We start from the raw sequence: 22,607 nt of genomic DNA on the forward strand, positions 1-22,607 counted from the left end.
TTTAGTACGTATGTATGCAAAGAGGGGGGGAAGGGGGAACAAGAGGAGGGATGGGGAGCAAGCTTATGCACGCTTGTAATGTGGAGGCCAGAGGCTGACATCCAGTGTCTTCCCCAATCATTGACTTAATTATTGTTCAATGTATTGCTTTTACTTATTTATTTTAAATTTAAAATTAACATACACATCATTTGGTTTCATTCTGACATTTTCTCCTGCCTATCTTCTCTGACACCACCACCTTAATTTTTGAGGCAAGTTCTCTCACCAAACCAGGAGTTCACTGTTTCAGACAGACACGAGCAGGTCGCTGTGCCCAGCTTTTACATGGATGACAGAGGTGCTCATGCTTGCCCACTGAGCCATGTCCCTAGTTTCTTAGTAGTGAGCTGAGTCAAGAACCTGAAATTCACCGGGCAGTGGTGGCACACGCCTTTAATCCCAGCACTCGGGAGGCAGAGGCAGGTGGATCTCTGTGAGTTCGAGACCAGCCTGGTCTACAAGAACAAGAGTTCCAGGACAGCCTCCAAAGCCATAGAGAAACCCTGTCTCGAAAAATGAAAAAAAAAAAGAGTTCTCTTTAAAAAAAAACTTGAAATTCCTATGGCGTATGTTTAGATATCATACTGTGTCCCATGAATATATTAAGTATGTGCCAGCTTAGATGAATATGTCTAACTTAAAAGGAAAAGTTCCATTAGCATCATGACAAGCAATATAGAAAATAAGATGCAAACCTAAAGGCAACTACCAACCTGGGATGTCTTACACTAACAGTGCTTGCTAACTGTCACCTTCCCTGTAATTATTATTGTTGTGCCTTTTTAAAAACAGAAATAAAAGTAGAAAGCTTTTAATTCATTAAAATCCTTCTTAGATTCTGGCCAAGTCACAGTTAGCACCTTTTTACCTTTATTGTCCTATTCCTTACTTAACAGAATCACTGAATGTCCACACTGCAGTCAGTTATACAATGAAATCCTAGTGTGTGAACTTTAGTAGATGTAGGCCTAAAATCGACCTACATATGAACCCTGCGTCTGCCTTACAGCAGACACTCAGCCTTGAGTAAGCATCTCTATGTCTTAGTTTCCTCTTCTATAAGGTAATATCTAATCATAACCTCGTAAGCAACACAGACAGACCTGGCTACTGTTCCAGTCAGTATTCATTTAATCCCCACAACAACTCCTAGAAAGTACCATCTCCAGCACTTTGGAGGCAGAGGCAGGCAGATCTCTGTGAGTTCAAAGCCAGCCTGGTCTACAGAGTGAGTTCCAGGACAGCCTCCAAAACAATACAGAGAAACCCTGCTTCGAAAAACCAAAAAAAAAACAAAAACAAAAACAAAAAAAAACAAAAAAAAAAACGAAAAAGAAAAAGAAAAGAAAAGAAAAGGAAAGAAAGTACCATCTCCATAGTACAGGTGAAGCAACCCAGGCACAAAGAGATCCAGTGACTTCCCTACCGTCATATGACTGGTCATCAACAGGGCCAAGGATTCTAAGGCAGGTAGGTTCCAGAGCCTGTGTTCTAACCACACCCTCAGCCTCTGCAAATGAGGCCCTATCTGCTAAAAGTGGGTTTGAATGCACGACTGAGTTTTTGGCAAGTGTCTATTGGGTAGCAGCTGTGATTGTTATACAAGCTCTGTCCTTTCTGCAGTCTGCACAACCTTTTAGTAGGGTTTTTAAATAAAAGAGGTTGATGGAAGAGAAGATAGTCGGGGGAGGGGGAGATAGAATGTGAGAAAGGGGCTGAGAAACAGCAAGGTAGAGGGACCTGTGAATACCTAGAAACAAGTGTTGCTGGCTTGGTCTTGAGAGAACAGGGTGACTATTCGCCGCAGAAAATGGAAGCCCCAGTGTTGCCAATTGCATTGAAAATACATGCTGACTGGGCATGCCTCAGATACCTGAGAAAGTCGCCTTCGATCCCACCCTAGCCGGGAGGCGCTGCTCGGGCGTGGGCGCAGCTTCCCGAGTTCATCTCGAAAGTCCGCCCCACGCCGGGCGGGGCCTGGCCGGACTTCTCTGCCGGTGGCCCGCGAGCCCCGGGCACCAGCCACGAGGTGGCCTGCGAGGGGCTGGGTGTCGATGGCTACGTGGAGGCGGGATGGCCGGCTAACCGGCAGCCAGCGGCTCCTGTGTGCAGGGCTGGCGGGGGCGTTCAGCCTCAGCGTCACCGCGCCCCTGGAGCTCGCCACCGTGCTCGCCCAGGTCGGCATGGTGCGAGGCCACACCCAAGGGCTGTGGGCCGCGGGACGCCAAGTATGGCTGACTGAGGGGCCCAGAGCACTGTGGAAGGGGAATGGCGTGGCGTGCCTGCGTCTCTTCCCCTGCAGCATGGTGCAGCTGACTGCCTACAGAAAGTAAGAGTCTGGAGGGAGGGGTCGGGAGGTCGGACTCGGGTGGCAGAGCCACCACCCTGATGTACTAGCACTGGGAATCCTAAGATGTCCCAGCCTCCATTCCTTCCTAATAACAGAGGGGAGGTGTTTCTTGGGGCCTTGGGGTCACAAGGCCGGATGTGTGGCCTCTAAAGCACAGTACCAGTTTTTCACATGCTTTTGAGATTCCTGCCCTGTGGGCTGCAGTTTTGTGAAATCTTTAGTCTTTCTGGGAGGTACAAGGAGAGAAGACAGAATTGGCAAATGATATCTGGGGGTAAAGAAACAAAAAAGGCTTCCCAAGGAAGTGAGGTCTGACCATTCCCAATGTCCAGCAACTTGGAAATGTTTGCTTCCGCTGGCTTAGGAGAGACCAGTGTACCCAGGACTAAGTGCTCAGTACAGGAAGAAGGACCAGTCTCAGAAAGAGTCCTGCCCACTGCCCAGCCTAACTTGGCTTTAGGATCCAACGGGGCCTATAGCTTCCTTTTCCCCAGCAGGGACCTGTCTTCTCAGCCTAACGTTTCCCCGCCCCCAGCCACCCACTGATCTCATCCTGTGAACTTTTCTCACCTTCTCAACCACAGCTACTCAGGGAAAGATCTAGAGATGCAAATGGAGGTGCATGTGAGTGATCCTAACAAGAACTCAAGAGTACTTGCATGGGAGCTGGAAAGGAAGCCAAAAAGAAGGAAGCCAGTGATGGCAACTCTAGAGGAGGGACTATTTCTCTGTTGGGGACAACAGTCCCTGCATTCCTCATTAGGAAGGCACAGTGTCAGCTCTAAAGGCTGGCCTTGGCTCTAAATTAGACAAACAGCCTACAGACAGGAGCTGAACAGGCTACTTTTTGTTTTGTTTCCAGGGCTGGAGGTGAAACCCCAGGCCTTGAAGCCAGTGAGTGAGGTATTCTGCCACTATATCCCCAGCCCCACAAACTAATCAGTCTTAACCACATAGTTCACTCTTGGAAGAGAATCAAGAGGTTTTATCTTGACACTGTTACGTGGAAGGCCAGAGCTGGGAGGCTTGCCCAGCAGTTGGCATTCTGAATGGGCTCACCCTTATCTTTGGGTGCTCCAGGCCATCTTCTGTGGCTTCCTGGCTTCTGCTGTTACCCCAGCAACATATGGCATGCAGTCTTGAATTTTTTTAATTTTATTTTATTTTAATTTTAAATAACTTGTTTTACATGTCAATCCCAGTTCTCTCTCCCTCTCCTCCTCCCGCATCCCCCAACACCCCCCAGCCTCCCACCCTATTGCCAATTCCTTCCACATAGGGGATATCTAGAGTCTGTCATTTCACTCAGGGTAGGGTACAGGCACTTCCCTAAGAGTCCAGGCTGAGAGAGCATCCCTCTTTGTGTTATGGACACACGAAGTCCGTTTGTATGCCAGGGATAAACACTGATCCACTGCTCAGGGCCCCATAGGTTGCCCAGGCCTCCTCACTGACACTCACATTCGGGGGTCCGGATCAGGCCCATGCTGGCCTCTCCGCTGTCAGTCTGGGGTCCAAGAGCTCTCCCCTGTTCAGATCAGCTGTCTCTGCTGGTTTTGCCAGCCCATTCATTGCCAATTTGCTCATCGCTCCTCTCTCGCTGTCACTGGGTTCCTTGGGTTCAGTTCAGTGATTAATTGTGTGTTTGCCTCTGCTTCCATCAGTCACAGGATGAAGGCTCCCGGATGGTTATAGACATCAAGTTCATTATCAGGAATGGGCATTCGAGGGGGTCTCTCCACTATTGCTTAGCTTGCCAGTTGGTGTTATCCCTTTAGATCACTAGAGGTCACACTGGTGCCTGATCTGTCTTCTTGAGTTTTAATGACTCAATTTTTCCTACTTTATTCTCTTCTCTGCAAAGTGGTAGGGAAATCTTTCCTTGGATAAGACAGAATGTGTACAAAGGAACAGGAGGAGGGGACAGATTTTCAAAGCCTGATTCTAATGGCATGGCTTTTCTATACATATAAATCGTTTGGCCTCCACAACTTCTGCTTCCTGCCTGAAACAGTTCATAGGACAGAAAGTACTATGTCCATTTTCAATAATAAAGAACTAAGCTCGCCGGGCGTTGGTGGCACACGCCTTTAATCCCAGCACTCGGGAGGCAGAGGCAGGCAGATCTCTGTGAGTTCGAGACCAGCCTGGACTACCAAGCGAGTTCCAGGACAGCCTCCAAAGCCACAGAGAAACCCTGTCTCGAAAAACCAAAAAAAAAAAAAAAAAGAACTAAGCTCACATTGGAGCACTCCTAGTCAGTGGCAGTACTATCAATTGGCCTTCTGATTCCAAGCCTTATACCACCATGCCACTTTTCTTTCTGCCTTCATTTGACATTAGTTAGGACCCAGAAGCAACCACCATGCACATGATGCTGGAGACAGGGCAAGAATGAAAGCAACAGGTTCCCCTGCCTCAATTTATAAAGTAGCTTAAAAAAAGGACTGGTATATCTCAGTCCACAAACATACAATGTATTTAATTAATATAAATTGCCAGAGGATCAAGTGCTATAGAAATGCACATTTAGGGTGAGGGATGAGAAGATGGGAAGGTTTCACAGAGGAGAACAAACTATCTAGTTTGGCCTTGGGAGAATGAGTAGGAGTTTCATGGGCAGAGATGAGGTCATTGCAGGTAATGTCAACACAGGCCTAGGAGAAGAAAGGCATGCAGCACAAACAGCTGGAAAAGCAGGTTGGAATGAGATCCTGAAAATCAGACTTGGTATGTGAGGGTGGCAATGGGAAATGTTTATGGGGGGGAGTGATTAGAAATTCAAGGGGGATGATTGTCTCGTGATGGCAGGATAGGATGGAAGAGGAGAAAGACTGTGGGTGGTAATAGCAGCTAGGAGCTTGTCACACCATAAGGCGCTGAGAGTATCTGCAATGGGTTGGTGACAGAAAAGAAGAAAAGAGCAGAGGATTACACAGACTAGCTTTGCTAATATTTTTCTGGCAGATTATTTTCTTTCTGAAAACTAAAAGGAAGCATTCTAGTGAATGACAAGTTATAGTTAGAAAGGTTGATCAGTTGTGAAGCCATCCTTCCTCCATAAAGATGGTAGTCATGGCTTATCATTCATTCTACCAATTCATGAATTTTCAAAACAGGTGGCACTGAATAACAGTACACTCTCTGATCATGGGTTGAAACAAAACATTCAGCATATTCAGTGAATGGAATAGTTGAAAAAATTATCCGTAATTCCAATGACAGAGCTAGAACTTGAAAACATTCTCTGGCTCCTTGGTCCAGGGTTCTGTCCACTACTACAGAGCTAAAAATGTCTGCTTAATTGGATTGACAATGAAAGGAGATGACTGCTTAGAGTGGTGGGTGCTGTGTTTCACAAGCAACTAATGGCTGATATAATGGATGGCTTTCAAATGCATTAAAAAGAAAGTTCTCCAACTTTATTGCACAAGAGTTTGTTTGTCTGAATATATATTAGTTTGGGTCCCTGCAGTTGTGAATTGTTTAGAGCCACCCCCATTTCCTCATTTCATAACCAATGAGCTTGTGTTAAGATGTTTGAGCTGCTAGCAGTGTTAGCATTGGAAGTACTGGTCATATATATCTAGGGTGTGTGTAGAATCTGAATGAGCTGAAAGAAAGGGGTTCCTGCAGATCACCAGTGCATTCAGTCTCAGTGTCACTGAATAAAGCTTCTATGCTGGTATGTACATGAAGAAGATCAAAAATGGAACACTGCCTCCCCAGCCAGTCAGACACAGTTTTAAGAGATAGGGACCACAATGATGTCCTTGGTAGCCTAACAAGGTTATCTACATTGACTCTGTTTTTTCAGATGTGTTATGAGTGTTTCTCTACGTGTACATATGTGCACCATGTGCATGCCTAGTACCAAAAGGGGTCAGAATAGGGCACCGGATGGTTGTGAACTGCCATGTGGAACCAAACTACCATGTGCAGACCAAACCCTGGTCCTCTGCAGGAGGAACAGCCACTGCGCTTAACCACTGAGTCATCTCTCTAGCCCCTTGACTTTGCTATTCTAAGGGAAGATTAGAGGTTAGGAGTCTTAGAAGAAAGAAGTTCTTTTTCATTTTCTACATTTGATAGTTAAGACAACAAACCAACATAACAAGCTAGGGTTCCTCTTCCTAGTTCAAGTACTTTAGCAAGCCAAGGACCTGTTTCCACGTAGATGCCTCTAGCAATCAGTCATTTCCTTGTTAGGACTGCTGAGTTCTCCTATGTGATATATGCTGAGAACTAGCACAGTATCTGGTGCATTATGGTTAGTCAACAAATGGGCAATAAATTAGCCTATGTCCTAGAATGGCTGAATAGGATAGGGAATAAGAATGGGACAATGAGAAAGAATGGAGCTGCTTCTTGTATACTAAACTCCAAGTAGGGTTTTTGCCAGCTTGCTGCAGACAATCAGACAATCATTTCATTTTGTGTATCTCCTGTCCCTCCATCTTGCTTGGCCAGAGGACAGAAGCAGTATGCCGGCATTAATACAGAGGTCAGTGGCCCATTGGTGAATGCCAGCTTTAATTGTCTGTATATCATTCCCTTCAATGCTGGGAGCATAGCCAGGGCTCCAATTGAGATGCACCAATAACCCCTTGAAGGAGATGTTATGAATGAACTTCAAATGGTTTCACTTGAAAGCCCACTCATTATTCATCAGGCCAGCTGTCATCTGAACAACAGGAAACCTACCTCCACTACAAGTTTGAGAGCCAAAGATACTTTCATTTTAAAAAAAGTTAAAAGTATTTTAGCCCAACTCTGTTCACTTACTTTTATTCCAAACTCTCGGTATTCTCCTTGTACCATTCTATGGCAGGAAGTAATATTTTTCCTAGTTTCCCAGTCTCATCACTAAGAAATTAACTTGCTTTTTGTAGCCTGGTGTGCTATGTAGAAGTACCCTTGTAAATATTTCTTCTGGGTAGGCACTCATGACTGGGGATGCCCTGCTCCCTGCCCCCATAAAAAGGCTTATAACAGGTAGTTTATAGTTTGCGTTTAGAAAAGTCCATGCAAAGTGGTTTAAACTAAATTGTAAAACTACTGAGAAATACAAAGAATAGTTTGTCAAACACTCATATACCTACCATCCACAATTTACATACTATTTTTAAACAGAGTCGCTCTTTGTATTCCAGATTGGCCTTTAGCTTATTCTGTTGCCCAGACTGGTCTCAAACTCAAGATTCTCCTGTCTTAATCTCCCAAATGCTAGGATTACAGGCCCATACCACCAAACCCAAAATATCTTTGTTGACGTTGAGAGGTGGAATGACAATGCCATCGTTTTTGCATTCCCCTACATTTTGACATTTAATTGTTGTAACTTTTCATTCCTATAAGACATGTTTGTAGTGTGTCTTCACATGTAGATCTGTAAGAGTTCCTCTAGACTATGAACTGGAAAATGGAATTACAGGGTAAAAACATGTGTTTCTTCATATTTACTAGATACTACAAAGTGATTCTACCAATTTTATATTCCTTCCAGCAAAGGGTGAGGGTGTCAGTTTGCACACATTCTCTCCATCATTTGACATGATGCCAGTCTGCTGGATGAGAAGAGGCTGTTTTGTCATGGGTTTTTGTTTTGTTTTGTTGTTGTTTTGGTTTTTCAAGACAGGGTTTCTCTGTAATGCTCTGGAGCCATACTGGCACTCACTCTGTAGACCAGGCTGGCCTTGAACTCACAGATCCACCTGCCTCTGATTCCCGAGTGCTAGGATTAAAGGCGTGCGCCACCAACGCCCTGGCCTTGTCATGTTTTTGTCATTTTTCTGATAACTAGTAAGACAGCAGCTCCACTTGTAATTACTATTATAAAGGAAATGAATTCTTTATACAAAGTCTAGCAGAGCTTATTTGAACAAAATAAAACAAAACACAATTCTCCAATAAGACACCTCCCAGAACCAAGGAGTTTCCAAGAAGTTCAACCCACCACATGACAGTCAGATAGCATTTCTGAGGGAGAGGAGGGATGCAAGGTATTGAAAACAGCTTAATTGAGCCAGCCGGGCGTTGGTGGCGCACACCTTTAATCCCAGCACTTGGGAAGCAGAGGCAGGCGGATCTCTGTGAGTTCAAGACCAGCCCACTCTACCAAGAGAATTCCAGGACAGTCTCCAAAACAATACAGAGAAACCCTGTCTCGAAAAACCAAAAAAAGAAAACAGCTTAATTGGTGGCAGCCTTGTCATCCAATCAGCTGATTCACTGTAGGCTAGCTAGTTAATCATTCTAACCTAATCAGCTAGCTGGATGTAGGGCCTTCTGCGGGAAGCCAAAGCCCTGTGGCTATGATTAAAGTTGATATTAGCATGGATTTTGGGCCTCAGAACTCAATTTCTGGGATGCTGGACTTGGCATGAAGCTCGGTAACAGAAGGGTATACCTAATGTGTGGGAGACTTTGGATTCCATTCCCAGTGCTGGAGAAGAGTGAAATTTCTGGATTTTGCAATTATTCCAAGAAATTCTATCCCCTTTAAATTTCAAGAATATGGAAAGACTACATTCCGGTGTAGCAATTGCTTCTGTGCCTTTACAGCCCACTGGCAAGTTAGATGGTTACGCGGATAAAAGGGTAAAATGCTGAAAATGAAGTAGGAAGAATTTGGGGGAAGATACAGATCAGAAGCTGGACAGTTCTTCTTTATGGCTAACTAGCATTATATGAGGATAGTAGAATCTAATTTTATTATTCAGTAATCCCAGTATAATTCTATATTTTTCACATTCCAAAGCATTTCCAAATGCTAGGAAATATTTGAAGTGGTGTAAAGCATGCCAGCATAGTCCAAAACTCATATCTTGAGAACTTTCTGTTTCTCCCCCGCCAGGTTTGTTGTGCTGTTCATGGATGACCTGGGCCATATTTCCCAGTGGAGCTCCATTGTGGCCGGAAGTCTGGCAGGCATGGTTTCCATGATTGTCACATACCCTACAGACCTCATCAAAACCCGGCTGATTGTGCAGAACATGCTGGACCCATCTTACAGAGGGCTTATCCATGCTTTTTCTACTATTTATCATCAAGAAGGGTTCCTGGCCCTTTATCGAGGGGTGTCCCTCAGTGTTTTAGGTAAGGTGAAACTTGACACCACTTCTTGACACATGTAAAGGTATTATATACCTTCATGAATACTTAAATCAATTTTAGAGGCCTCAAGATTGTAGGCCAAACAATTCTAGTGACTCAGAAAAGTCTGGCTTTCAATGCCACCCTCAAAACTGCCAAGCTGACAAACATCTTCAGTGCGTATATCCACCATCAGGCACAACAGGATTTCAGTGATATCTATAGCCTTTTACAGAGCTATACATATACAGAGCTTCTGTTTGCCAAATCCAGTAGGATTTAGTCCACCTATGTAGTACTAGATGAGTTTATTCACCCTGTCCTCTGGAGACTTGACTTTTAGGGTGCCACTGTCTCCTGGGTGTCTTCACTTCTCCAGCAGATCTCTCTTATCCAATATACCTGGCCCATTTGAGTCATCTGACACTGTCAGCTTGCTTATGTTTGGTCCCCAGGCTCCTCCCTCAGCTTTATTTTTACCCTCTATATTGGCTTTCTTTTTGTTGGTGTTTATGTTTATTTATTTGTTTGTTAAGAGAAAGGGTCTTACTCTGTAGCTTTGGTTGACCTTGAACTTGCTATGTAGACCAGGCTAGACTCTAACTCAGCCTCCTGAGTAGTAAGATTATAAGCACATATCACCATACCCAGGCTTCTACATTGGCTTTCTTACCTTACATACCCTCTCTAGATTACTCTGTCCTAAGCTAGTAGTTTCAACAAGCATGAGTATATTTTGACTTCTAAAATCTTTAATAGCAATGCTAACATTTTTAGGGGTACTCACTGGGTAAAAGCTCTGACTATAATTTCTCATTCAATTTTTTATCTTTATTCTTAAGTTTTAATATAATTTTTAAATCTTTGAGAATTTCATATAATTTCATGTACTTTGATCATACCGCTACTCCTCCCCTACCTCCTCCAAGATCTCCCCACTTATTTCCCTAACCCCTTCTCAACTTCATGTCTTCTTTGTTAATAACCTACCCAGTCCAATCTGTACTACCCAAATATAAACTTATGGGTATAAGGCTGTCCACAGGATCATGGTCAACCTACCAGGGCCACACTCTTGAAGACATATAACTCTCCCTCCCCCATAAAGTTTACTTTTATTATATATGAATCACACATATATATCTATATCTGTATGAAGAAGTATGTTTAGAATAGAACATTGGATGCATGTTCTCACATGGATGCTGAGAACCAAACTCATGTCCTCTGCAAGAACATAGGACACTAACTGCTGAGCCATCTCTCAAGACCTCTTTAATTGATATATACTTGTATATATTTATGGGCTATGTTTGATATTTCGATACACACATATATTCCATAATGATCAAATCAGAGCACTTAGCATATCTATCACCTCAAACATTTATCATTTCTCTGTTATGAGTTCCCCGATTCTATTAAGAATCTCTTTTCTAGATACTCTGAACTGTACAATGCAGTTATTAACTATAGTTACCATGTTGAGCAATAGAACACAGTCACTTATTCTTCATATCTAGCATTTCACTCATTAGGTAACCTAGACTGGCCTGGAACTTGCTATGCTATCCAGGATGCCCTTTAACCCTTGATCCTCCTGCCTCAGCTTCCTCAGTGCTAGAATTACAGATGTGTGCCACCTTACCAGGGCTGTCTAACTTTTTGCCTGTTGAACAGCCTCTTAGACATCATTTTACAAATGAGAAAGTGGGTACTTTGGAAAGCTACATGACTGGCCCAAGGTCACACAGGCAGTGGGATACACTATGATTCTGGGACCTTCTCCTTAGCTACTTAATACCAGTTCCTAGTGGAACCATACCTCTATTGGAAATGCCGACCTCCATGTTCCCTGGGTGCAAAATCTGATGTCCTCACTAGTGTCAAACTTACTTTTCTTTATGCATGCCTTAGTAAATAAGACTGCCTTCCTTCCTTTCTCCCAGTAGCCCAAGCTCGAAGAAACTCAGGAATCACCTTGGTTCCTCCGCCCACTAACGTCACTAAGCCTTGTCACTTTGACCTCTTAATGCACAAGTCTGTACCCTCTTCTGCCTTAGCTCATGCCACTGTCATCTTTCTTACTAATTCTAGAGAATCAGACTCTCCTGAAGACTCATGTTCCTATCTGGCCCTTTGTCAGGTGGCCCTGTGTACTGCTGCCTGGCTAGAATGATCCTTCTAAATGTTCTGCCCTCATTTCACTGCAATCCTTAAAAGCTAAGGGGGGAAATCCAGAACTCCTATGGCATTCTGAGTCCTGCCAGTCTGCCCTACCTGAAGCCTAGCCTGTAGCATGCCCCTACCTGCTTTCATGTTCAAGTCATGTAGAAATCCACGTACTTCCTAGAGACACACATTCATTGTACAGATAATACATACAGCCTTTGCCTGGACTGCCTTTCCACTCTCTCAGTGTCCGATGGACCTACTGTTTGCTCAAGACCCACTTCAAAAGTTCTCTGTTCTAAGCCAAGTGTGGTGATTCATGCATATAATACAATCTCAGTGCTCTAGAGGTTATGGCAGGTGAATCAAGTTCCAGGCTTATCTTGGCTACTATAGGCATGCTGTGTTGGGCCTGTAATCCCCCCTTAGCTTTAAGAGGGGGAGGTTCAAGGAGGAAGTGAAAGTTCAAGGCCCACCTGAGCTTTAGAATTCAAATAAATTTGGGCAATTTGCTGAGACCCACATCAAAGAGTTAAAAGGGTAAGGGTAGGTAAAGTGGGGTTGGAGCTCTAAATTCAATCCCTAACATAACAGAGAGGCAGAGATAATTCTCTTTTTTGTCTTTTTTTTGGTTTTTCGAGACAGGGTTTCTCTGTATTGTTTTGGAGGCTGTCCTGAAACTCACTCTGTTGACCAGGCTGGCCTTGAACTCACAGAGATCTGCCTGCTTCTGCCTCCCGAGTGCTGGGATTAAAGGCGTGAACCACCAACGCCAGGCTTCTGCCAATTCTTTCCTGGCTCTTTTGGGCAAAATTAATCACTCTGATGCTTAAGTATATAAAGAAACTTATATAACTATATGTACATATATGATATGTACTATATATATACATATCAGGAGTGTCATAAATAGCATTCCCTAGCTATCTCCTGGACTTGATGGTAAATATCTCCAGAAATTAGCTTGCTCTGAGTTGTAGTCCCAGAACCTGGCATAGGGCCAAACACACGGCAAAGCATCCTTCAATTCCTATTTTGAGACAGGGTCTAATGTAGTGTAGGCTAGGCTTGAGCTCACTATGTAGGCAAGGCTAGCCTTTAACTCCTGATTGTCAGCCTCAGCCTCTCTGGTGCGTCTCCAAATGTTTCTGAATAAAAACAAAAAACTAGGGAGTCCTTTTTAATATATGTATAGTATATGTTTATTAAACAGTACCTTTGCCTAAAGATAAACCATATCCTACTTGGATTCCGTCTCCCTTTTTTGCATTGCTAGGGATGGAACCTAGAGCTTTGCAAGTACTCTACCACTGAGATCCATCCTCAGACGTATCCATCCCATCTAGTAGATCTCTTTTTGTATTTTCACTTTTTACTTTATGTACAGGAGTGTTTGCCTGCATGCCTGTCTATCACATGTGTACAGTACCCATGGAGGCCAGAGGAGGGTGGCAGATCCTCTGAAACTGGAGTTACAAGTGGTCCTGAGCCACAGTGTTGGTGCTGGGAATTGAATTGCAATGCTCTGGAAGAATGGCCAGTGCTCTGAACCACTGAGCCATCTCTCTAGCCCAGATCTCATTTTTGAGAGACAAATCAGTCCATCTGTAAACCAAAGATGGCTCTGAAAGTTTCTGGAAATTTGTGAGAGTTCCAAATAGTGTGATATTTACTCACCATCTTAGTTCCTAGGAAGGTGAGGATACCACAGTGTATAATGCTAATTGAGCCCTTAGACATCCAAGCAAGGTCAGGTAACCTCCATGACCACAGTTATCACAGAATGCTTCCTTCTGCGCTACAGAACAGCCCCTTTCTAGCCTCCCAAACTGGATCAAGTACTGCCTATTAACTTCTTTTATGGAAGTGATTTTTTTAGAGATTTCTATTTTCTTTGTAATTGGGGGATGGGTAGGTGGGTGGGTGTGTGCAATTAGTGCTGGTGCCTGTGGAGTCTGGAGGATGGTATCAAATTCCCAGGAGCTGGAGTCACAGGTGTTTGTGGGACTCCTGCTGTAGGTGATCCTCTGCAAGAAGAGTAGGTGCTCTTACCTTATGAGCCATCTAGCTCTCTCTTCAGCACTATGGAAATAATCCCACGTTTCTGTTCATTCTTTTCTCCTTTTGTATTTCAAACAAACTGGAAAGTTCTAAAATTGAAAATAACTATATACACTGAAGACCTTAGTTAATATTTTTTACTTTGTTACATGTCTATGCATCCCTCAGAGCCATTCCTCAGTCCATCTTTTTCTTTGGTGAAATTTTTTTTTTGAGACCAGGTTTCACTGTGTGGCCCTGGCTGTCTTGGAACTCTCTCTGTTGATCAGGCTGGCTTTGAACTCACAGAGATTCCCCCTGTCTCTGCCTCCCAAGTACTGGGATCAAAGGCTTGTGCCACCACGACCTGGTTTCTTTGGTGATTTTAATGAAAGTTGCAAACACCAGTGCACTTTACCCCTAAACTCTCCAGCATCTGTATCCCAAACCCAAGTTCAGCATCTGGTTGGAGGGTTTTTTCTTGCTGAAGCAGTGTCTCATGCAGTGAAGTAGCCCATGCTGGCATTAACATTGCTATGTAGGTAAGGATGAACTTAAACTACTGATCCTCCTCCCTCCACTTCCTTGCTGCTGGAATTATAGGTATGTGTCACCACACTCAGCTCTCAAGATTTGCTTAGCGTTCTTTTATGTACAATTTATTGACAGGAAACTGCACCAACTTTGAATGAACCAGTTCAGGCATCTTGACGATATGTTGTTGTCACCCCACCCCCAGAACATGCCCTCTTGCTCCTTAGCCTAGAGGGCTTTCAGCAGCTCCAGACCCTCCTATTCCCCTTGTACATTCCCCATAGGCATTCCTTTGCTCCAGACAGTGGTTCCTCCAGACAACAACCTCTCCTTGTACTTGATTCCCAGGTGCTGTTCCCTTCTCTGCTGGCTCACTTCTAGTTTACATGAACCTGGAGAAAATCTGGAATGGACCTCGGGACCGCTTCTCTCACCTGCAGAACTTTGCCAATGGCTGCATGGCTGCTGCTGTGAGCCAGACTCTTTCCTTTCCCTTTGACACCGTGAAGAGAAAGATGCAGGTGCGGAGCACAGGGGGTGGGTGAAGCATTTGCCGCTAGGTAACCACAAAGAACGTTAGAGTCTACCCATCCCCATTCTGCCCTACAGCCCACCACTGATGCTATGTTTCTACAGAGCTCAGGGCTGCTTAGACAAATACTGTGCAGGCTCAACACTTCTGCTAACCTAGCTATCTTCTAGAAAACTTCCATATAAGTCTCCCTTTCCTTTCCTGGCCCCTGAATACATCACTTACAGTTCTCCTTCCTGCAACGCCAGAAAAGGACATTGCAGAATGCAACCTGCTAACGTGCCCTTTTGATGCCACCACATGGAAGACATAGCACTCTTTCTTGTCACCGTGTCTTCCCATAGTAAAACTGACTGGCTGGAACTCAAATAAACCAAGAGCCAAGCATGGAACAGCAAGGGTTCTCAGGAAGAAACTGCATTTCAAACAGGTGCTATCTTAGTGCAACTGGCCATGCACTGTCCTAACAATTACCCTGGGAAACATGTTCACTATAGAGCACAAAGGCAAAAGCAGACAGTAAAGACTGCAAAATGAAGAAGTAGCTTAGCCTAATGATCAGTTGATATAACATGAGGGCCTTGATTACAGCCACATGTGGGTAATCAGAATCCAAGAAAGACTGTTGGTTTTGTGCCTCCTCCTAATGTCTGCCTCCTTAGCCTCTGTTATATGATCTTTGTGTCCCTGAAGCTCTGGGTCGAAATTAATTTGGGGTCATTTGCATGTGCAACTTGAAATGAGTAGTCCCCCTAGTTGGTTTCTCCATGTGACTCAACTTGTCCCTCCAGCTTCTCAATGCTCCTCCCCACTTCCTGTTTCCCTGCTACAGTATTCTTTGACCAGTCTGGTCAGTACCAAAAAACCTGAAGGTACTTGACTTACCAATGCTGTCTTCAGATATGACGACACTCCTCTCTGCTACTCCGATCCACAAAACATCTCATCTGTCTGGGTTGCCTTTTTCCTGTCCTTGTCCAGATGAACCACTGCCACGTTGGTGTGACTGTAGTGCAGGTACAAAATTAAGTCTCCTTAGTACTACTTAAAATGAACATAACTTCTGGTTTAAAAAATAATGCACATATTAAAACATGGTTAAGATGGTTGATCTCACAGTGTGTATGTTTGACCGAAATAAAAAAGTAATATACATGTTTTTGGAAAAATAGGAAAATAATTAATTATTCTTAGGCCAACATGCATAGATTGTAAGTTACTAGTTTTTCTTCTATGTATGTTCATATATTGGTATCTATGATTTTATAGGGAAATTGTGTTCAGACTATAAATAAAAGTTAGTAATCTGCTTTTTTCACCTATCACATAGCAGATACAGCTCCAGGCCATTAAGTGTTTAATTATGAAATATTATTTCACCATATGAATGAATTAGAAATAGTTAAAATTTCTAAGTTTTTAAATAATGATGCTAATACTAATTCTTAAATACAACAACACTGTAATGAAATCTCTTGTGTTTTACCCGTTATATCCCTAGAAATTGACATACAGGTCATAAGACCTAAATAAGTCTAAAGCATTCTACTTCTACTGAGCTACATCCCCTGCCCTTACATTTTTGTGTGTACTAGGATCTCCATAAGTTAGCCGGGCGTTGGTGGCGCACGCCTTTAATCCCAGCACTCGGGCGGCAGAGACAGGTGGATCTCTGTGAGTTCGAGGCCAGTCTGGTCTACAAAGCGAGTTCCAGGACAGCTTCCAAGATAATACAGAGAAACCCTGTCTCGAAAAACCAAAAAAAAAAAAAAAAAGATCTCCGTAAGTTGCTAGGGCTGGCCTTAATCTTCCCAGGTAACCCAGGAAAGGCTTCAAACTATTTGAGACTCCCTGCCTCAGCCTCCAGGGTCTAGGGTACTGGCATTTTAAGTATAAGCTACACACACACACACACACACAGAGAGAGAGAGAGAGAGAGAGAGAGAGAGAGAGAGAGAGAGAGAGAGAGAGAGAGAGAGAGAGAGAGAGAGAGGAGTCTCTCCCCCACCCACCTGGTTTACTGGTTTTTTATTTGTTTTTAAACAGGGTCTCTCTATGTAGTCCTGACTGTCCTGTAGACCAGGCTGGCCTCGAACTCACAGAGATCCGCCTGCCTCTGCCTCCCAAGTGCTGGGATTAAAGGTGTGCACCACCATTCCCAGGCTCGTAATGAAATTTACACTTCAAAAAGTTAGAGGCTTTCATTTGCACCAGCAGTAAGGGAGAGTGGTCTAACTCCTGTCACTGACATCAACTATCATTTCTCACGTCATTGTGAATTCAATAGCTGAAAATGTGCTTACATTGCTTTAATCTGAATTCATTGATTATAGGTGAGGCTGTACATTTTTCACAGTTGCCCCTTGCATTTCTTTATAATTTTATATGCCCTTTGCCAATTTGGGGGGTTATATAGACTTTCCTATTGATTGGTAAAAGAATTTTACATATTAAAGGTATTAACCTTTGTCATGCATTGCACATTCTCTTCCATGTCATATCTTCTAACATTTAACTTAATGCTGCTTATGTGGGAAGTTTTTGAGTTACAGTCTCACAGTATAACCCAGGCTGGTCTGGAGTCACTATGTAGCCAGGCTGGCATAAAACTTGTGGCAGTCTTTCTTCTCCGCCCCTAATTGCTGAGATTACAGGCATACACCACCTCTCTCATCTCTGTTTATATGTTATGGTGTATATATTTTGAAATTTTATGTAACTATGTACTTTTGCTCTTGCTTTTTTGTCTGTAACTTTACTTCTGTGTTTTAAAGATCTACCCATACAATCCTTTTTAGTCAGTGCTTACAGAATAGAGAATCTCACACATGCTAGGCAAGGGCTCTACTAATGAATTACATCCCTAACCCCCAACTCTATGGTTATTCACCAGTTTGTTCCTTAAATACATTTTACTATAACTTTAACGCTTAGCACTTTAATACATTTAGAATTTGTAGTTTGCCAATTGCTTATGAACCATTTTAAAATAGTCTTTGTTTTCTCAACTACTTTGTGATATGACTTTCACCACATAGTAAGTACATGTTTTCCTAGGTTCTCTGTGTCTGGGCTGAGCGTTCTAATCTCAGCACCATCCTCCTTTGGCTCTCACACCTTTGTAACACCCTCGAACTTGACTGATCTTCAGAACACCGCCTTGGTTTCTCTAAGTCGTTTGCCTCCCTGATAAACTTCAAATCTGCCTTGTGCTGAGGGTTGGAATGACAGTACAGTGCAAATTTACAGTGGTTTGTGTAATACAGTCCATCTTTTCTTGAGGACCACAATCTGTCCCCTCCTTCAGTTTCAGTTCTCTTTCCTTTTCGGTTTAATCATATAAGATCACCACTATCCAACCTCTTTAACATATTCAAATAGTAACCAGAGGTTTCAGAAAAGTAACTTTCTTCCCAAAAATCTTCATATTCTTTCTAGAAAAGCTTCCTTTTTGCAGTGCTGAGGATGAACTCTCAGGCCTCACGCATGCTAGCTGGATGTGCTACCACTGAGTTACAGCTCAAAAGATACTTCTAAAAGCTTCAGAGGAGTGCTGGAGACTTGCCAGATCCCTCTTTTTATCTCCTTGGCTACCAAGCACCCACGAGGTGCACATATATGCCGCCAAAGCAGCCATACACACAAAACTATAAAATACACCTTTTTAAACGTTTGTAAAGCGCTCCAGAGAAGTACTGAGCGAGTATGGAAAGTATGACGATAGCCTAAGATTTTACTCATTGTTAAAAATCCTAGATCTAGGGCTAAGGATGAGGTTAAGTGATAAAATAAAACACTTGCCTAATGTGTGCAGATCTGGGTTCAGTCTGTAGCTACACACACACACACACACACACACACACACTGAGGGGGGGCTGGATTACCTGACCCTGCCTTGATGTAAAGGGAGGAGCTTGGTCCTGCCACAATTTGATGTAGCATGCTTTGTGCAAGCCCATGGGAGGCCTGCTCCTTTCCGAATGGACAGAGAGGAGGGGTGGATGGGGCAAGTAGATGGACCAGTAAGGGGATTGAGGAGAAGAGGGAGGGGAAACTGGTGGGTATGTAAAATAAGTGAAAATGTTTTAAAAAAAGAAAAGCAAACAAAAGGAATCTCTCTCACAGGTGGTAGTAGCAACTCCTGCCGTCAATCCCAGCACTCGAGGCAGAGGCAGACAGATCTCTTGAGTTTGAGGCCTGCGTGGTCTACAGATTGAGTTCAATGACAGGCTGAACTACACAGAGAAACCCTGTCTTGGAAAAAAACAGTTCATGGTCAGCATGGTCTACAGAGTTTTAGTTCCAGGGTGGCCAGGGCTATGCAGAGAAACCCAGTCTCAAAACAAAACAAAACAAAACAAAAAGAATCTCTCTTACTTCCAGAGGCATTTTCAGTACTTTCTCACCTCTTACAATTGTGATTTTAGCGTAGCTTATGTAAAGTTTGATGATCTACCTCTAATGGACCTACTAAATCCAGAACCTTGAGACCTAGGACTAGGACTATTCATTAGAAAAGGTTTCAGGTGAAGTTCAGTAACATCTGGATATGAAGAGGTGAGATTACAGTCTTCTCCATAAACCTTCAGCTTTTACTTCTTTCTCTTTCTAGGAGCTAAAATAATGACTGCCTCTAGGAGACTTGTCTTAGTTAGGGTTTCTATTGCTCCGACAAACATCATGACTAAAAGCAAATTGGGAGGAAACGGTTTACTTGACTCACACTTCCAGCAGGCATGTCATACCCAGGTAGAGGACTAGAGTTTTAAACACATGCCTGGAGTTCAGGATACTTTGACTCATGAACTAACCTCTAAATTTGTATCTTTTCAAATGTCTTTTTAGAGAAATGAAATGCCTGTCCTTGTTTTGAGGGAGTACTTTGGATACTGAGTTGCTGTTTATCACTGCAGGAAGTCAGGACAGGAACCTGAAGGCAGGAGCTGATGCAGAAGCCACTGAGGGTGCTGCTTACTGGCTTGCTTCCCGTGGCTTGCTCAGCCTGCTTCCTTACAGGAGGACCCAGGACCACCAGCCCAGAGGTGGCCCAACCCACCATGGGGTGAGCCCTCTCACACCAATTGCTAATTAAGACAATGTCCTACAGCTGGATCTCATGGAGGCCTTTCCTTGACTGAGGCTTCTTCTCTGATGACTCCAGTGTGTGTCAGGTTGACACACAAAACTAGCCAGTACAAGACTCTGGTCAGTACTTCATTCCGTACTGGAATATACCCTTAACAGTCTGCCATTAACAAGGGTAAAATACATTTGGGAGTTAGAATTTGAGTGTAATCCTAACCGTTTTTACCTTTGTATAGGAACCTTCTAGATAATGCATACATACACAGAGCTTCAAGATACTGCATTCGGAGCTGAGTATGGTGACCTGTCTCTGTAATCTCAGTACTTAGAAGATAGAACCAAAAAGACCAAAACTTCAAGGTCATCCTCATCTATATAGCCTCAAGAAAACAACAAAAACACAGAAAATAGCTTTCAGATAAATGCAAAGTCATAGTGGCGCACACCTTTAATCCCAGCACTCAGGAGGCAGAGGCAGGCAGATCTCTGTGAGTTCGAGACCAGCCTGGAGTTCCAGGACAGCCTCCAAAGCAATACGGAGAAACCCTGTCTCAAAAAAAAACAAACAAAAGTCATAGTGGCTGTTTAAAAAAAATGCAATGTAATCAAGCTACAAAACAACAGTGGCATATAATTATGAATAACATCATAAATGCCATCTGAAAATATAGTAAGTCAATTAATAGGTATATTAGCAAGAATGTTATGTTCATGGGTTAATAAACATAATAACTTAAGACTGAGAAAAAATAAAATAAACATAATAACTTGTCCATACTATATTTTTTTAAATTAACACCCAGGACAGTGCTAGGTTCGTTTAAATGCAAACATGACATTACCTTCTGTGGCCACTAGGTGTCACTGCAGTAAATGCATGGTTTCTGAGCCGTGGAAAGGTAGAGACACCAACTGCACAATACCAGCTGAAAATCATTTTCAGTTAGGAGGGTAAGGGGCCAGAGGCAACAGGAAACACCTAAAGTTTTTTTCTTGTAAAGCACACAGTGCAAAATTCATCAAGAAGAGAGTGTCATAAAAACCATTTACCCCCACTGGATTAGGCAGGGTTTACCAACCTAGCTGTTGTGACCTGAACACAGTTAATGGTAACATTTGCATTCCATTGGTTTTCTTCATGGCACTGCCCAACATGAAGCAAATCAACAACAGGTGTCTGGTGGATAGCCAACTAAAAAGGGAATTTTCCCAACACCCACAGTGGCTGGTGCCTTTGTCTCAGTGCCTGCTTGTCGTAGTAGGCTTTTATCCAGACATCCGTGCATACAGTCTGTCTGTTTAATACCATACCAGGTTGGAACTCTTCTGAACATTAATGACAATAATCAGAAGTCTTGTTTAACCACCTGAGCCCTTCCTTCACCAAGCTTACACTCACTTTACTCTGTTTTTCCTTTTCTGGCTTGGCAGGCTAGAGGATGGAGAGGTAAATAATTTTAATACGCATGTGCATGTTTTGAGAGACTGTTTCTGGTGGGGAGAAGGGTCAGCTGCGTGCCCAAGAAAACATATCTCTACCTGATGTTTTCACAGACCATAATACCACCCTGCCTGAAATCTTCTCCACACTTCGGGGTATGTTAACCCAAGCTTTTCCAGATATAGCCTGGCCCTTCTGTCTGTATCTCCATACCTGGCCAAGAGAAGATACTGGTATTACTAAGTGTATTGAAGAAACAATACACTGGGCATAGTGACATGGCCCTTCAATTGCAGTACTTGGGAAGCAAGGACAGGTGAATCTCTGTGAGTTTGAGGATAGTCTGGTCTACAAAGCAGTTTCAAAACTAGCCAGAGCTACACAGTGAGACTTTCTCTCAAAAAAAAGGAGAAAAGAAAGGGGAAGGATTCAAGAAAAGAGAAAAGATGAGAGAGGTGTTGACAAAAATTAATTTATGTGGTTAATCTGTAAGCCCCTATTAGGGACCAAAGACTCCTAAAACCATATAACAGTTCCACAGGCAGGTGTGTGTGAGAGGATAAGACAGGCTGGGGACCCTGTCCTGGGAGTCTGCAGAGTAGCTGGTAGCATGGGACCTGGAGTCTGAAAGAGACAGGAACTCGGTCCATGTGTACCACCTCCCTCTCCACTCTGCCAGATACCCACTCTCATCGTCATACTTGGTATCTCCATATCATCAGATACAAACCCATGTGTCAGCCTGCTGGTTTATATCCCAGTGGACTTTGCCCCAACCACAGCTCACAAGGTAAGCAGGATTGGGCCAGGTCAGCATTTGAACTGAAAGTGCATGAAATGAAGGACAAAGGTGGGACCCAGGTGGCACAGCTGACTGAGCAGAGCACACATGCTCAGTGAATAAACAGAGGCCCCAGCCTGTTCAAACAGACTCCAGTCTGACCGAGAGGGTCACCAGCTTGAGCAACCTGTGCTGAGTAGGACACAGTCACTTCATTCATTCACTCATGTTCTCATGTTCCACGCTGGATCTTCAGCCTCAGCCTCAGCCCCCTCCTCAGTCCTGGGCCCATGGTTCTCACAGCCTGGTGGTCAGTGCCATTAGCTATGACATCTTCCTATCAATTCCAACCCACTGTATATCAAAGTTGATATTCTTCCCCCAAAACTGTCTTCTGAGGGTTTTCCTTTTCAGGGTCATCATTGTCCCAGACAGCCAAGCTAAGCATCAGAAGTTAGGATTGGCTCTACTGTATGTCCCCGCAACCAACCAATCCAAAGCCCAATTGCTTCTGCATTCCTAACTCAACCCCATG

The 22,607-nt window shown here is 43.5% G+C and overlaps 1 protein-coding gene and 1 long non-coding RNA gene across 4 annotated transcripts in view; one reads left to right on the top strand and one right to left on the bottom strand.

Moving 5' to 3' along the window:
• The first annotated feature begins 2,010 nt into the window (after window positions 1-2,010).
• Window positions 2,011-22,607, top strand: part of Slc25a43 (solute carrier family 25 member 43) — a 34,027-nt gene continuing 13,430 nt past the window's right edge. For both annotated transcript variants that reach the window (XM_040744548.1, XM_040744549.1), the window contains exons 1-3: window positions 2,011-2,371; window positions 9,249-9,490; window positions 14,582-14,754. In XM_040744548.1, the coding sequence (XP_040600482.1) occupies window positions 2,097-2,371; window positions 9,249-9,490; window positions 14,582-14,754 (690 nt within the window). In that variant the 5' untranslated portion in view covers window positions 2,011-2,096. The remainder of the gene's footprint in view (window positions 2,372-9,248; window positions 9,491-14,581; window positions 14,755-22,607) is intronic.
• LOC110343396 overlaps window positions 14,346-22,607 on the bottom strand; it is a 32,004-nt gene continuing 23,742 nt past the window's right edge. For both annotated transcript variants that reach the window (XR_005876851.1, XR_005876853.1), the window contains 2 exons: window positions 15,651-15,771; window positions 14,346-14,789 (listed from right to left, as the gene is read on the bottom strand). This is a non-coding gene — a long non-coding RNA (uncharacterized LOC110343396). The remainder of the gene's footprint in view (window positions 14,790-15,650; window positions 15,772-22,607) is intronic.

The sequence above is a fragment of the Mesocricetus auratus genome, unplaced genomic scaffold (assembly GCF_017639785.1).
Source record: "Mesocricetus auratus isolate SY011 unplaced genomic scaffold, BCM_Maur_2.0 Super-Scaffold_100003, whole genome shotgun sequence".
Lineage (NCBI taxonomy): Eukaryota > Metazoa > Chordata > Mammalia > Rodentia > Cricetidae > Mesocricetus > Mesocricetus auratus.